This window comes from Pseudonaja textilis, chromosome 11 (assembly GCF_049901715.1).
Source record: "Pseudonaja textilis isolate UNSWEBS1 chromosome 11, rPseTex1.2, whole genome shotgun sequence".
NCBI lineage: Eukaryota > Metazoa > Chordata > Lepidosauria > Squamata > Elapidae > Pseudonaja > Pseudonaja textilis.
This window is the reverse complement of record NC_142000.1, coordinates 734,111-749,671: the sequence shown is the minus strand read 5'-3', so window position 1 is coordinate 749,671 and position 15,561 is coordinate 734,111. Positions and strand designations below refer to the sequence as shown.

Genomic DNA, 15,561 nt, shown 5'->3' with positions numbered 1-15,561 from the left:
GTAGGTGCCGCTGAATCTCGCCCGGGGAGGCTAGGTGGGGCGCCTGCGATCCTCTCTCCGGCGCGACCCTCCCTGGGAGGGCGGCTGCGGCGCGGGTACAAGGCCGCTAGGCCGGCCCCAGCGCCCTCCCCGTCGTCGCGTTTGGCCCTGGCGCGGGCTGAGCTGCTGCATTGTATCCAAGACTGCGCCGGGCCTCTCCCCGTTGCTTCTCGGGCCTGGCCGCGGCGTTTCCTGCTCTTCATCCCGAGCGCGCTCCGAAAAGGGCGCTGGGGCCTCTTTCTGCCCGAGCCCCGGTCTCTTCCCTTGCAGGAACTCAAGGGGAAGGAGAAACCCTTCGGCCTCCTGGGGCTTGCAGATGTTCTACGAAGCCCCCAATGCTTACGGGGTTCGTTGTTTAACTCTTTTTCTAGCTGGTGGGCTGAAGGGAAGCGACGTCAACCGGCACCATGTTCCTGTACAACTTAACTCTTCAACGGGCCACCGGCATTAGCTATGCCATCCATGGGAACTTTTCAGGTAAACTTCTCTCTGCTCGCGAGGCCACGTTCGTTCGTGTATCGTTAGTTCCAAAGGAGGGAAAGCAGAAAGCAGGCGGGACGTGATATGAACTCTGACAGCCTCCCCGAAGAAGGAGGCCATTGGCCATCAACTAGAGTTAAACCCTGGGTTGTATTGATGGCCTGAGCGGTTAAAGTGTGGGGACCGCAGCAGAAAAGGCTCTGCTACTTGGCTCGTGTTCTCAAGTTTGGTGCAGGCCGCCTCTTAGTAGGCCTTTTCAAGATACTCTTGCTGAAGGGACAGATTCTGCCATGCTAGGGCAATACCTACTGTATTTTGAGTTGTTGCCTCCAGAAGCTTATCGGTAACCAAGGCAGCAACTTTAGAAGAGGCTTCAGTGGCAGGACTGACCCAGTTTCACTGCTCCATTCTGAATCAGTTGTAGCTTCCAGGTCTTCTCCAAAGGCAACCCCAAGTAATGAACATTGTATGACCAGGGCCTGCATCGTCACTGCTGAAGCACCCTACTGTATGTAGACTAGCAACTGGTGCACCAAAGGTAATTGGGCAAAGATGTCGGGAGCCACAGCCTGTATGTAATGATGCTACCTAGGAAGCAAATCAGATTAGAGAATCTGCAGGCGCCCTCAGTGGCTCTCAGTGGCTTATTTCCCAGTCAAAGAAATAAAGTAAGAGGACCTACCCTAATGTATGAAGTGGTTAAAAGTAGTGACTGGAAGTTCATATTTTCAGAATTGCAGGATTCTGTTAGTACTTTATTACCTTAAAGTAGATTTAGCTCATCTAGTCTCCTCTCTGATTCACAGGGAGGACTGACTTAAGCAGTATCACTTTTCCTTGTTTTGTGCAAATTTGCTATACAATTGATCAATTTTATTCACATTGTAATGTGAATAAAATTTATGTAATTGGATAAAAATTGTGAGGCTAGATGAGGTTTGGGGAAAATTGCCTTTAGCATAAAGCAAGGGGAGCCGGCATTTCTGATTCCACCAGGGCTCCCAAATCAGTAACTACTGCTTCATGAAGAGCACAGTTTCATTCTGGTTGACTGTTGGAATTGATGCTTTTCAAATACCCATCTGTGTTCTATTACTTGGTCTGGGAAAGATTTCATCTGAGCTTATTTTGCCCCTGACAGCTTCCCAAGTCTTAGTCAGGGCAGCATGGTATAGCTTGAGTATCATCAACATATCGATGGTGTTTTGCCTTGAACTGGGGGAGGGCTTCAAGCATGCCTTTGTTTTGATGTGGGAGACAGCTGGAGAGCCCTATGGAACCACACATTGGGGCAAACCAATCTTGTCCATTTTCGTGAGTGTAGTAAGAGTCCCACATAAAAAGATCCAGCTTCACTCGCCACGTTAGGTTTTGTCCAACTGGCATCCAGCCCAGACTGTTTTGCCTGCTAAGGAACTTACAGAATCCTCATCCTATATTTGCCTGCCGTTCCTAAAATGGTTTGGGTAAGTGAATGGGCTACAGTGTGGGAGTCTAGACACAAGAAGTCAAGGAGGGTTTGCAGCTCTTAACTGCCATTGGATTGAAGTTAATGGGGAGGCTAAGGCCTTAATCCTCCTGAATTGCTGATCGTAGCTTGCATTTTGCAGGTACTAAGCAGCAAGAAATTGTTGTTTCCCGAGGGAAAATCTTGGAATTGCTTCGTCCAGATCCAAACACTGGAAAGGTTCATACCTTGTTGACGGTAGAAGTTTTTGGCATCATTCGCTCCCTCATGGCCTTCCGATTAACTGGTGGGACCAAGGACTACATTGTGGTGGGCAGTGATTCAGGCCGCATCGTCATCCTGGAATACCAGCCTTCTAAAAATGTGTTTGAGAAAATTCATCAGGAAACCTTTGGCAAAAGCGGCTGCCGCAGGATTGTTCCCGGGCAGTACTTAGCTGTGGATCCTAAAGGGCGAGCTGTCATGATCAGTAAGTTGGGTGAGAGTGGCAATTGAGAAAAATGGTGAAAGAAATTGATTACAAAAGCAAATGTTGGATGATGCATGCCGTTAATGTCTGGTGTCCTTATCTGTGTTATTGCGCTTATGTTTGGCAATGATTTGACTGAGTTCCATGTTTTGTGAATTTATGGTTTATGTTGTCTGGCCTCAGCTGGTTGTGGTTTATTCCTAAGGCTAGTATTATATTAAAGTGGCCAATAAGTGTTTTGATCAGAGGTTTTAATGTTGCTTATGGGACTTGCTTGGATATTTGAAAAGATATCAGAGGTGCTATCATAAAATTTGGGGGTATAGTGGATGGTGGTTGCAGCCAGTCAGAATTCGTGGATTTCAGAGAAAGACATATTTCCTGAAAACAAGATCAAGATGTAGCAGATTTATAGAATACTAACTTTGACTGAAATGCTGCTAGGCATTTTCACAAGGTCATTTTCTGTGGAATCAGTTGAAAAACCAGCAGTTTAGCCTGAAATGATGATTAGGAATTCATGTCTCTTCTCTGAAATAAACTATGGAGACACTTGGATCCATGTCTGATCAGGTACTTGTTATAATTACTTGTTGGCTTTTAAACACATCTTGGTGACCAACAATAGATTTAGTGTATGAAGGAACACTGGCTTGAAAGAAAGAGAGAGATGCATCCAGTGGGCGACCTCAGGTTCTGCCCAGGGCACTGCTCTTCACATTTCTATGAATGACTTTGATGAGGAGGGATGTTCAGTTGATGTGATTCCTAAAGTTAGGTGGGGATTGATGGCATCTCTGAAGACATGTTCAAAGGCCTTTTTTTTAGTTTTTCAACAAAATGAAGTCCAGTTGTGAGAAATGTAGAATTCTCCACTTAGATGGGAGAAGTCAGATGAGTAGTGTAGTGTACTGTGTCTCCCCCAAACACGATGTATCCTGAAAACAAACCCTAGCCCGATTTTCACGCGTATCCCTAATACAAGCCCTACCCCAAAATAAGCCCTAGTTAAGCCTCACCTATGTCAATGTACAAGGTGGGATGAGGCACAGGTGTAAAAATCAAGCTAGGGCAGGGTCTGGAGGTGACCCATGTGCCCTGCACCCACTTATCTTAGGACCGCTGCAGCTAGGCCCCCCATGCCCTGACACCTGTCGTACCACTATCCGACCTCTTCTGCGGCCACTCGCAGCTGGATGCTGCAAGGCTCATTGTGCCAGTTGAGGCGCTCACGCACCCCAATGGCATAACTCACCATGCAGCGTTCTGCCAAAAGCAGCTCGATTGGCGTGACAAGATCCGAGCTCCGGTGTTCCAGCAGCAGCAGGGCCAGCAGGCAGAGAGGGCGAAGGCCAGAGCACACCAAGAGTTTGGCCTGTTGCAGCCGCAGGCAAGTACACGGTGGGACAGAGGATGGGGCCAGCCACTCCAGTCGGTGCTGCCGCTCCTGTCGGCCCCCACACTCGCCGCCTCCTGTAGTTGGGGAAAAAAAAGATATCCCTGAAAATAAGCCCCAGTGCTTATCTCTAGGCCCAAAAGAAAATAAGACTGGGTCTTATTTTCAAGGAACTATGATAGTTGGCTTGGCAGTAATATTTGTGAGACAAATCTTGGTTGCTGGTAGACCATAGGTTAAGAATAATAAACCCGCAGTGTGTAGCAGCTAATTAAAATTAATTATAATTAATAGTCTCATTAATAGGATGTTGAGGTTATGCAAGGTCATTGTTCAGGCTGTACCTGTGGTACTGTCCAGTTTTGATTGTCACAGTATAAGAAGAATGGTGAGGAACTGGAAAGGGCCAAGCTGAGGAGAAGGTGGGGGCTAGATTTTATGAAGCATGGTTAAAAAAAATGGGGTGCATTTAGGTTAAGGAACAGGAAGGCTAAGGGGAGAGTTATTTGATCAGTATAACTGATATGGATGGCTGCCTCTTTAACCATAAAAGCTATGGGCAGCAAATGGAGTTTAAGGATAAATCATAACATTGAAACCATGATATCATTTAAAAGTAACATCTGAGAATAAAAACAAGATCATAGCAACCTACTCAGTCTTCCCTAACTTCGTGATCCTGATTCCTGGGCAAACAATCAGGTTTCAAGGCTTCCCAGAAGACCAGCAGGCTTGGGGCCAATCCGAGCTCAGTAGTGTGGCAGAAAAGGCATGAAAGCACCTTATACTTAGTAGCCTGATGCGAGTCGGCTTGGCTCACGTAGGAAAGATGGAAGGTGGAGAAACTAAGAAACCCTCCTAATTTCCTGAAGGCTGCATTCTGGCCCAGTTGCAGCTTCTGGGTGCTCTTCAGAGAGTGCAGTTGCAGTATTGTGCAGCAAAGCGTGAGCGAGCGACCATAAGCGGGGGCTCCTGTTCCAGGAAAGGACGCAATTGGTGCACTACATGAAGCAGGACCGAGTCCAGGAAGATCTCCAAAATCCTGCACCCGTTCAGTCTGTCATAGTGGAACTCCATAAAAGAGGGAATGTCGCTCAGTGGGGTGGGGCTGGGAGTGAAAAGCCATGGCCCCCTCAATATTGATCTGAAGCCCTGATCCATATCCCCACTGTCTCCAGATAGCAGGGCCAAATCTCTGTCTCCGCTCAGGGCAGAGATTCTTAAAACGTGATTAAATTCTTAAGCTTTATGAAGTAGTCTAGGTTTGAGTTTTTTCACATCAAGTAAAGTAGCCCTAATACTTATTGAACTACATATTGAGAAGAATGTGCTGAAGAATCAATTACAAACAATTGGGAAAGTTTATGGTTCAAAATGGTCTGTGGCTGCACACTATTCCCCCACCTACCCTGCATCCATCCCACTTATGGCCCTAGAGGAGGGTTGAAATTTTTAGGCACTTTGGACTTTCTTAATGGAAAGTCAACTTAGTATTTTCAGCTGTGCTGACTTTTGCAATGGAGAGAAGAAATAAGGAATAGGAAGAAGAGCTGCTACGTCTGAGTAGGTAGCCCAGACAAGAAGCTCCATAATTCTCATGAGGATCAAGAGAGAGAGAGAGAGAGAGAGAGTGCAGAAAGCACATTCAGACTTACAAGATTGATATCAGCTGTTAAGGTTCAGGCTAGGTGAAGCTAGAAAACCAAAGTCATGAGTTCTAATAGGATTTTTACGTCAAGGTTCTAGCAATAGAATCTTGCAAGCCTGTCCATGCTCCCCCCTCCCCCCGCCTTTGTGAGAGCTGGGGATGGTCTGGTCTGAGACACCCACTCAGCCCAGACTTCCATTTCTTTTGCCTGACCATCGTCTTGGAAGTGGCTCTTCTTCTCCCTCCTCGAAAGTTATTCCTTCTGCCCGTCATGCCTCTTGATCGTAAGAGCAGCAGCAACGAGTCTCTTAGCAGGGCCCAAGTATTTAGCCTCTGCACTAACCAGCTCTCATTCTTCCTCTGATGGGGCTACCTTTTCTTTCAGCGCCAGATTAGCTTTGCTTCCTGTGTGTGTGATACATATATAGAGAGAGATTATTGAAATAGACCAGCTTTAAACCGCATGTTTACTGGACAAGATTTTGATGGAAAACTAAACTGATTAATTTAGTTGACCTCCAAGGCCCCTTCCAGCTCGGTTATTCTGTATTCTGAACTTCATATTGGAAGGGCAAGGAGACCCCCGTTGAAGTGGCACTCTGAGCCCTGCCTGTCCAGCTGGCCTGAGGCGTCTCGAGAGGCTTAGCAGGGCAAGCTCTGGGCGGCTTTGACATTGAGCCTGAGGGGCTCAGCATTTCCTCTCTTTGCCTGCAGGTGCCATTGAGAAGCAGAAACTTGTGTACATCCTGAACAGAGACGCAGCTGCTCGGCTCACCATTTCTTCCCCACTGGAAGCCCACAAGGCCAACACCTTGGTTTATCATGTGGTTGGAGTCGATGTTGGGTTTGAAAATCCCATGTTTGCTTGCCTGGAAATGGATTACGAGGTAGTATCTCTCTCAAAGGATTTCTAAAACCATTAGATTGGTGTTAGGTCGGCTTGCTGAGATTGTTAACACTGGTGGCTGGCTTGTAGTTCTGAAAGTGCCCCTTTCTGGGCTTGCAGCGTGAGGGCATTCTTCAGCACAAGAAAGGGATGTACGAGGGGGGCTCTGTGCTTTGATTGGGCAGGGATTTGGCAGGCTTAGCTTGGGGTTGTGGGGTGCTAACACTGGCTTGGAAGGAGACTCTCCCAAACCCTCTCCTTCCCCCCTTTCGGGTGGTGATCGCAGCTGCAGCTATTGGGAGAGTGGACAGAATGAAAATGTCAGCCTGGACCCATTTCCATGGACTTTGTGATTCTGTGCTATCTATCTCTGCTGAGGCTACTCTTGACTTACAAACATCATTTAATAACTGATTGAAGCTACAGTGGCCTTGAAAAGGATGCTTTATGTAGCACAAAACACTTCTGGCCATTGTAAAATTTAAAATGTCACACACACCCCTCCCCACTGTAATCCTTCAGTGCACACATGGGCCACGTGAGATGGTTTCAGTGGGATGGAGAGCTGGTGGAGTGTAAGACTTTCAGTGTAGCTACCGCTATTGATAGCTATCTCCCACCTGAGGCCAGAATGGCCGTTCCTGAGAAGCAGCGGAAAGGAGCGCCTGCACTGCAGCTCAGGGTTGTGCGAAGAGCGTTCGGCCTGATGTGGCTTCTGAGCCTGTATGGTCTGAAGTAGTGCAGTAAAGACGGGGGTTGCTTCCTGAGGACGCTTGCTCTGGACACGTTGACTCAGCTCTGGATGGGTGGGCTCTGCAAAGGCCTTTAGGGAAAGGGTAGCCTCAGGAAGCTTTGCAGGACAGATAGGAACCCTTTGATCTTGTTGAATTATGCCAGTTTTTACAGGTGATTATAAAACATCCTGAGTGTGCTTTCCACTAGACATGTCCTATTTTACTTTTAAAAAGAATAAACTACTCACATTTCACATGGGACGTAAATGGTATTTTTCCCCTTAGGAAGCTGACAATGACCCCACTGGAGAAGCTGCAGCAAACACCCAGCAGACCTTGACATTTTATGAGTTGGACTTAGGTTTGAACCATGTGGTCAGGAAATACAGCGAACCATTGGAGGAACATGGCAATTTTCTGATAACAGGTACCCTCTTTCTCAGCCCTTGTAGGGAAAAAGGCACATCTAGAGAGTTCATCAACTTGGAGAAAGTTTTCTCTATGTTTTGTACATGCCAGAGAATCTTTTAATACAATCTTAGTAGTGCTGTTTCATCCTCTAACAAACAGATTGTGTGTATTGATCTTCTATTCTGAAAAACTAAGCAATCATTCAGAATAAAGCTGGAAGGGACCCTGGAGGTCTTCTAGTCCGATGCCCTGCTGAAGCAGGAGACCCTAAACTGTTTCAGATTCTTTTTAAAAACCTTCAGTGTTGGAGCAAGCTGTTCCACTGGTTAATTGTTCTCACAGGAAGTGTCTCCTTAATTCTGGGTTGCTTCTCTCCTGATTGGTTTCCAGCCATTGTTTCTTGTTTGCCTTCTGGTGCTTTGAAAAACAAATCGACCCTGTTCCTCTTTGTGGCAGCCTCTCAAATACTGAAATACTGCTATCATGTCACCCCTAGTCCTTTTCTATAGACTAACCAAACTCAAATCCTGCAACCATTCTTCATATGTTTTAGTCTCCAGGTCTTTAATCATGGTTGCTCTTCTCTGCGCTTTTTCCAAAGTTGCAACAGCATTTTAAAGTCTCTTTCTTGAAAAGCTGAAAACCTGTTTCAGAACATTCTTTCTCTGGCCTCTTAATACTTCTCTTCCTCCTTTTCACTTACACATTTCCTTGCTGTGGTTCTGGTCTCCCAGTCCTTATCATCGACCTCCAATAATGATAGGCGAACACTTGAAAGGAGAGATGCAGCCCTCTCAGTGTTTGCCATTCAATTGTTTTGCCGAAAGATTGCCACAAAGAACTTTAATAATATATGTTGCCAAAAAGAACTTCCCCTTTTTATGTAAAGAAAAAAAATAATGTTGCCAGAAATAATTTTTCCTTTTTATATAAAGAAAATAAATATGAACTTAGCTCCTTTTGTCCTTTGGCCGTGCTTATGACTGTGTTCCATAGTTCCTGGAGGCTCTGATGGTCCAAGTGGGGTACTGATTTGCTCTGAAAACTATATTACCTACAAAAACTTCGGTGACCAGCCAGATATTCGATGTCCAATTCCCAGGAGGAGGGTAAGTATCTTGTGACCTTTACTCCTCTGAAAACATCATTTCCTCAGTACCTAAAAAACCCCATCCCAATGTATTCCTAAACCTCATTTCTGCAGTCCTTGGAGGAAAAGGAGAATGGTAGGAAATAGGCAGAAGATAAGGTCTCGGTGCAAGCTGTGGAATGGTTACATTTAAAAAATAAAAGCTCCAGATTTCCCCCCAAATAAGAAAAAATATAGAAAATCTTGGCCTTGTTAATTGTATCATTGACTTCTGTCCTTTGAGTCTTTATCGTGCTCATGTCTCCCTGTAAGGATGAACAGGGCTTTGACAGAGGGAACATGGAAAGCTATCCATGAAGCTGTCCAGTTGGAGAACGAAGAAGAGAGCTGATCAGAGAGCATGATTGCATCATCATGCCCTTATGGAGGAGGGCTCACATCTTTTAGGACCTCCAGAGAGAACAGAAATGTGCTCATCTTCATCAAGGAGAGTTCTTAGCCCCTTTTCCTCTAGTTGATTGCAGGCTTTTCAGCAGAAATGCAGACAGTGAGGTGCTCTTTCACAGCTGCCTTCGGCCCTTCGAGGCCAGCCTTTCTACCTCAACCACTAACTTGGTCCTCTTGTTTCGACAGAATGACTTGGATGACCCTGAGAGAGGCATGATCTTTGTCTGCTCTGCTACCCACAAGACCAAGTCTATGTTTTTTTTCTTAGCTCAAACAGAACAGGGTGATATTTTTAAAATCACCTTGGAGACTGATGAAGATATGGTAAGTCTGAGCACATTTAGTTTGAGAAAAAAAGGCCTAAAACTACCAGGAGTGTCTCATGCAGTTTGTGCTGGTTTCAGGTCACAGAAATCCGGCTGAAGTATTTTGACACTGTCCCTGTGGCTGCAGCCATGTGCGTGCTGAAAACAGGCTTTCTCTTTGTGGCTTCTGAGTTTGGAAACCAGTAAGTAAGATCTCCAGTTCCCCTTCCCAAGCAAGAAGTGGGCCTAAACGGGGTTCTGGTTGCATTCTAGTTCCGTCTCCTCCATACCTGGAGGTCCTTCAGGCGTGGGAAGGCAGTCTGCAGAGAAAGGCAACGCGGGAGCCTCACCCTTTCGTCCTGTTTGACGTGAAGCCTCTCTGGTTGCCTGTCCCTTCCTGCCCCTCTTCTGTTGCAGCTACCTCTACCAGATTGCCCACCTTGGAGATGATGACGACGAGCCCGAGTTCTCCTCGGCGATGCCACTGGAGGAGGGGGACACCTTCTTCTTCCAGCCCCGGCCCCTTAAAAACCTGGTATTGGTGGATGAGCTGGACAGCCTCTCTCCCATTTTGTCCTGCCAGGTACGTTGCTCTTCCACGTGGATGGCAAATGGTGGTGCTTTTACGGGTGGTGCTGAGTTCGCTGCGGCAGGAGCTAGTAGAGCCCCAGCGTACAACAGAAGTGCAGGGCAGGCCAGCCTGCCTGCTGCTTTTCCTCTAGGGAAATTTGCTCTGGAGCTACTGCTCTCTTCCTTACTTAGGGGAGCAAATGGTTAGTTTCTGTTCATGGTGAATAATTCCACATGTTACGTAATTCTGCCTGCCTGCTGCTGGCAGGCCAGCCTTTTTTTGTTAGGACTCAGGAGGTCCATAAGCTGTGCGACAGTTTAGCGTTTGGGTTTTGTCATCATGCCACAATACGCAACTCCTTCCCTTCCATTAGTAGTAATTATAAACTTCATCATTAAAATGGTAAGATACGTTTTCTTTAAAAAGGAATCACTACTTTCAGAGAAATTGCCCTTTTATTTGGCAAATAAAATTGATTGTTTTCCATAAATTCTTATACATAACACTACATTATAAATATTACATACTTTACAAATAATACATCAATCAAAATATATTTGCTGTCTAAGACCAAACACAAGAAAGAGCTCAGCTCAACAATAACCATAATTTTTAAAAATTGTGAAAAAACAGTGCAATAACAGGAAATAGAAAAAGACTTCATAAGGATCCCAAAGGGATACATTTAAATAAAAAAGCCCCTTCCAAATAGTACTGAACCATCAACCTGCCCCAAATTCTGGGAGAAGAGTCAGGTCTTCAATAGCTCCTGGAGGTCATCAGGATGGGAGCCATTTGGATCTTTGTGTCTCTCTGTGTGTGTATCATTTCAGAGGGAAGGAAGGTGACAGAAGTTTTACAAGTTGTGGGCAGTAAAGAGCATTCCTCGGTATGCTGTATAACTTCTCTGTGCCAGTTGTTGGTTGGCTTCTGCCAATTGACGATGCTGTTCGCTCTCTGTAAAACCCTGCATGGCACAGGGCCTGAGGGGCTGCCTGGCCAGCTCCGGATCCCTTTGATTAAACAGGGCCATCTGCTCACACCTCAGAATTGTGCCTTCTGGATGACAGATTAAATGGATGGAAAACCAAAGCTTTGCATGGACAGCACTTGAAAAACATTGAAGGAAAATGTGATAACAACTTGACATGGGCATGGCTTAAGATGGGAACCATCAAGAAAGAATTGGACGGTTTAATAGTTGCTGCTCAAGAACAAGCACTGTAGACTAATGCCGTGAAAGTGAAGATGCAAAAAACCACTGACAATCCAAACTGCCGACTTTGCAATGACACGGTTGAAACTGTTTCACATTTAATATGTGAGTGCAGCAAAATTATGCAAACTGATTACAAAGCTAGACATGACCGAGTTGCTAAATTAATCCACTGGTCATTATGTAAAAAATACGACTTACCTGTATCCAAAAAGTGAAAAAAGTTGTTGAAAATGAAAAAGAGAGATCTTGTCAGACTTTCGAATATAGATTGTCATTTGGAACACAACATGCCAAATGGTTGTCGAAAACCAAAGTGTTGATATTGCTGTACCAGGAGACCCCAGAGTTGAAGGAAAAAAGCCGGAAGAAAATCACGAAATATCACGACCTGGCCATCGAAACTATGCGATTATAGATGAAGCATGTCACAGTGATAGCCATCGTCATCGGGGCACGTGGTACCATGCCCAAGAATTTTACAAAATACATGAAGAAATTGCAGCTTCCTGCAATAAAACCAGCAGAACTGCAAAAAACGGCGCTACTCACAGTTTAAGGTACTTGGCTGATACCTAGGATGCTGGCAGCAACCCATATCAACCGTTAGTGCCAGTCAGTTATATTAGTGATACATTTTTAAATGTTCGGTTGACTGAGTTTCACGTTTAATGAATAAAAGAGATAATAGGATGACAAAGAAGATACACTGATGCTAGCACACAATGAAGGCTTAATTAATTAATTAATGAAGCTGGCCCACAAGAGAGACCATATGAAGAATAGAAAAGAGACATGGCAAGGCAAATTATTACATGGCCAGTGTGTACGTAGACACACGTGCACGCACACGCGCGCACACACACAGATTACTAGTTGAGACCTGGCAATGACTAAGAGCAGGAAAGCTGAAGACAGAGGCGGAGGGGCTCCTCTTAGCGGCACAAGGCCAAGCCTTAGGAACAAAGGCATACAGAGCCAGAATTGAGCAGACAGCAACTGACAGCAAAGCAGCTCAAGAAACAGCCGTCCCCGTGGGTAGCTGCTACAAGGAAATGGTGCACTGACTACAAACAATGGCATGACAAAAAAACAAGAATTGGAAGATCTGCATGAAATACCATTTGCCTGGTAGGACCACAAAATAGACAGTTGTAGAAAATGGAAAAGTTAAGGTGCTCTGAGACTTTAGAATTCAAACAGGCCATTCAAACTCTGCCACGCAACAACACCCCAGACTTAACAATTGTCAGTCGGAAAGACGAAGTCTAGATAGTGGGTGTGGTAGTACAGAGAAGAGAAGAGAAAGGACTGGGGGGGCGGGGGGGATCACAAACTACAAAGACCTGCAAACAGAAGCAGAACATCTGTGGCAAAGGAAAGCAGTGAGACTACCAAGCGCCTTGGGCGCAACCCCCAAACCCCTGGAACGCCGCTGGAGCCCCATCAAGATGGATGAAATTGCCACCAGTCAGTTCTAACAAGCAGCTTTCCTTGGAACAGTGAAACAACAGCTGCCTGTCCCAGGTCCTTGGGAAAGACTCGGTAGAGGGACAAAGAGATTAAATACAGTCTGAACGTCTGACTTTGCAACCAGCCGTTATTGCAGAGGGAGGGGGCACTGAAGGAGAGGAGTGCCTGGGAGAAGGGTGGTCTCTGCCAGGGCCAGGAGCCTCGGGGGGTGTGTGTGTGTGTGTGTGCCAGGCCAGGGTCCTTGGGGAAGATGCCCCGTGAAGGGCCCTCTCACTTCGCTCTGAGAGGCAATAAGGGGGGCTGGAGGAAATGGGTGTCTGGAGCAGGCCAGGAATATATGGGCGTAACCTGGACAAGGTTCAAAGTGCTTGTAAAACAGGAGACTTGGGAGAAAATTGTTTTTTTTACCCATGGCCGTGAGTGACAGGAAACTTTCTTTGGCCTTCATTTAGGTGAGCGAGCAAAGTATAACAAGCACTTCCTGACAGAAAGAGGCCATGTTGGGGGGCAAGTGCTGTGGTCTGTTTAAAGTTAGGGTGCCTGACAAATGGCCTGGGGAAAGTGATACTTTACAGTTAAATCCTGCGGTTTGTTCCTCGTTGTACTGCTAAATTCTCCAGGTTTAAGTCTCTGTCCAGGTTCCCGTCCCATCAGATGGGGACAGCCTGCTTTGGGAGAGAAACAGAAACCGGCTGGCCTGGTTTCTTACTACCGTTTTTGGGATTTCTGTGCAGATTGCTGATCTTGCAAACGAAGATACCCCTCAGCTGTATGTGGCGTGCGGAAGGGGCCCTCGTTCGTCTCTGAGGGTCCTGAGACACGGCCTCGAGGTAAGAAGCCTCTGAATGAGTGTGGAGCCCCACCTGACGGACTGAGCCCAACGTTGAGAAGGGATTCGTTGCTTTAGTTTGTGCTGATGACCGAAGGGCTGTGCTTCTTCCCTCCAGGTTTTTGTGTCTGGGAAGCAGGCTTTTGGTGATCCCTCTTTGGCTACAAGGCAGGACCAGTTCCTGGCACGTCCTGGGGGGTGGGAGGAGGGTTGGGATGGCTGTCCCTGCGTGGGATCTTGGAGAGCTGCTGCCAGTCAGATTGACGCACCCAAAGGCCTGGGAGTCCCTATGCCTTCCTGTAAAGGAGTAAAACAGACCCAACCCTCCTTTCTCTTGTTAAGATGTCCGATAAAAATGCAAACACCGCCCCCCCAAAAAAAGCTATTTTTTTCCCCTACTTTTTTCTTTTCAAAGTTTTTTTGTATGTCTGGGATTTAGCTGTATAAAGAGGAAGGAGGGCTTGCAACTTCCTGATTCTGTTGTGTTTGCGATTGGCCTCTAAGGCCGTTTCATTTTCACAAATCTTCTGCATCTAAATTATTGTCCTGTACCATGCTAGGTGTCTGAAATGGCGGTCTCAGAGTTGCCCGGTAATCCTAATGCCGTGTGGACAGTGAGGAGACACATTGAAGGTAGGAAGAGTTCTCGTGTGTGGAGAGAACTGGGATGGAGCATGGCTCAGATTGAGGCATCTGGGCACGGCTGGTCTGCACACAACTCACGGTGGGCGTGTAGTGTCAGGCGGTCCTAATGCGAGGCACCACCGCTTGCAGCCTTTTGGGTAATTGGTGATTATCACAAGGTTGGTGGGTCTAACGTGCCTCCTGGTGATAGCATTATCTGGACCCTGGGGTGATTTCTGGGGCCCTCTTAGTCATTTCCCCTCCCTCCTCAGCTTCTGTGGTCCGGCCCTGCTCTCCCTGGCACTTAACTTGGAGCCAGTTCGCATGGCTCTACGTATTTATCACTATATTCACCCATTCATCGATCAGGGCCAAGAACCGGAGCTGCTTGGCCAGACTGCATGGTCGGTTGCGAGGGCAGCTCCCGAATGATTATTTTTTGTTTGCTCCTCTTAATAGACGGTGACTGGTCATGTGCTAAACTTTTTGTCTCAAAGCATTTTGAATGCCTCTAGTTGTGACCATAATATACCTCAGGGCTTCATCTTGTGCCTAGTGGGAGGAGGCCGGGAAACCAGGATCTCGATGAAGCCCAGTTCTGCCCTCCTTCTCTGTTGCAGTCCAAGGTGATTGTTCAGTGGGACATTAGCCTGCGGTGTTCAGTTCATCAGAACTGAAAATCAGTACAAACAAGGTTGAAGTACTCCTAGTTAGTTGCAAGTTAGGCAAGAGGAGGTTAAACTACAGGGGATACGCACTCCCCCTAAAATTGTAGTTTGGTGACTTCCTAGAATCTGAATGTCCACCAGAGTTGGGGAATGGCTGGACTTTGTCTTCATAGCGAGTGTTAGTACATCAAATGCAGATGCCAGGCCTCGGTTGTATCCTGTGTGGGTTACTGTGGTAGGTTTCCGTGGGGCTGTGTTTGAGCACATTTGGAACTTTAAGCTATACTGTGGGGTGCTGCCGTGGGATTGTTGATGGGGAATACGTGTCTCCCTTGAACAGCAACCACTTCTGCCGGTCTGTTTCTGGTTGAAAGAGCTGGCCACAAAGCAGGATGAAAGTTTGGGCCAGGCTGGTCCTTCTGCTCTGCTCCCTGTGGAATTCTCTTGGCTGGGCTCCCTTGAGAGGAGCTTGCTATGAAGGGGCGCGGTCAGCTAGCTCAGGGGTATTTCATCTTTCAAAGAGGTCATTTAAGTGGTGATTCAGAGGGTGGAAAGTTGTTTTATGTGGTATATGCCTGGATGTTTTTGAGGTGTCCTATGTAATAAGGCTGCATAAATAGCAGAAGTAGGTCTGTAGAAAATTTGTAAGAGCTTTGAGGATTGCTGGATGGTGACAGGCTGAATTTAGTGTGGATAGGTGAAGTATAAACAACAAGGACCAGGGAAAAAGCTATAACATACCGGCCTGCCCCAGCAAGAGGTTGGCACTGGACTTACTGTTGTCTTCATTGCCTTCAGGAAATGTTA

At 46.5% G+C, this 15,561-nt stretch overlaps 1 protein-coding gene and 1 non-coding gene across 2 annotated transcripts in view; both read left to right on the top strand.

Moving 5' to 3' along the window:
• The window catches only part of SF3B3 (splicing factor 3b subunit 3), a 38,694-nt gene that overhangs the window by 134 nt on the left and 22,999 nt on the right, over positions 1-15,561 (top strand). Inside the window, exons 2-11 of the mRNA XM_026714332.2 lie at positions 411-516; positions 2,130-2,456; positions 6,215-6,387; positions 7,406-7,547; positions 8,528-8,640; positions 9,255-9,392; positions 9,473-9,576; positions 9,791-9,956; positions 13,368-13,463; positions 14,023-14,095. Of these exons, the coding sequence (XP_026570117.1) occupies positions 447-516; positions 2,130-2,456; positions 6,215-6,387; positions 7,406-7,547; positions 8,528-8,640; positions 9,255-9,392; positions 9,473-9,576; positions 9,791-9,956; positions 13,368-13,463; positions 14,023-14,095 (1,402 nt within the window). The 5' untranslated portion in view covers positions 411-446. The remainder of the gene's footprint in view (positions 1-410; positions 517-2,129; positions 2,457-6,214; positions 6,388-7,405; positions 7,548-8,527; positions 8,641-9,254; positions 9,393-9,472; positions 9,577-9,790; positions 9,957-13,367; positions 13,464-14,022; positions 14,096-15,561) is intronic.
• On the top strand, positions 2,951-3,032 carry LOC113445361 (small nucleolar RNA SNORD111). The gene has a single exon (XR_003375355.1). It is a non-coding gene; the product is annotated as a small nucleolar RNA SNORD111 (small nucleolar RNA).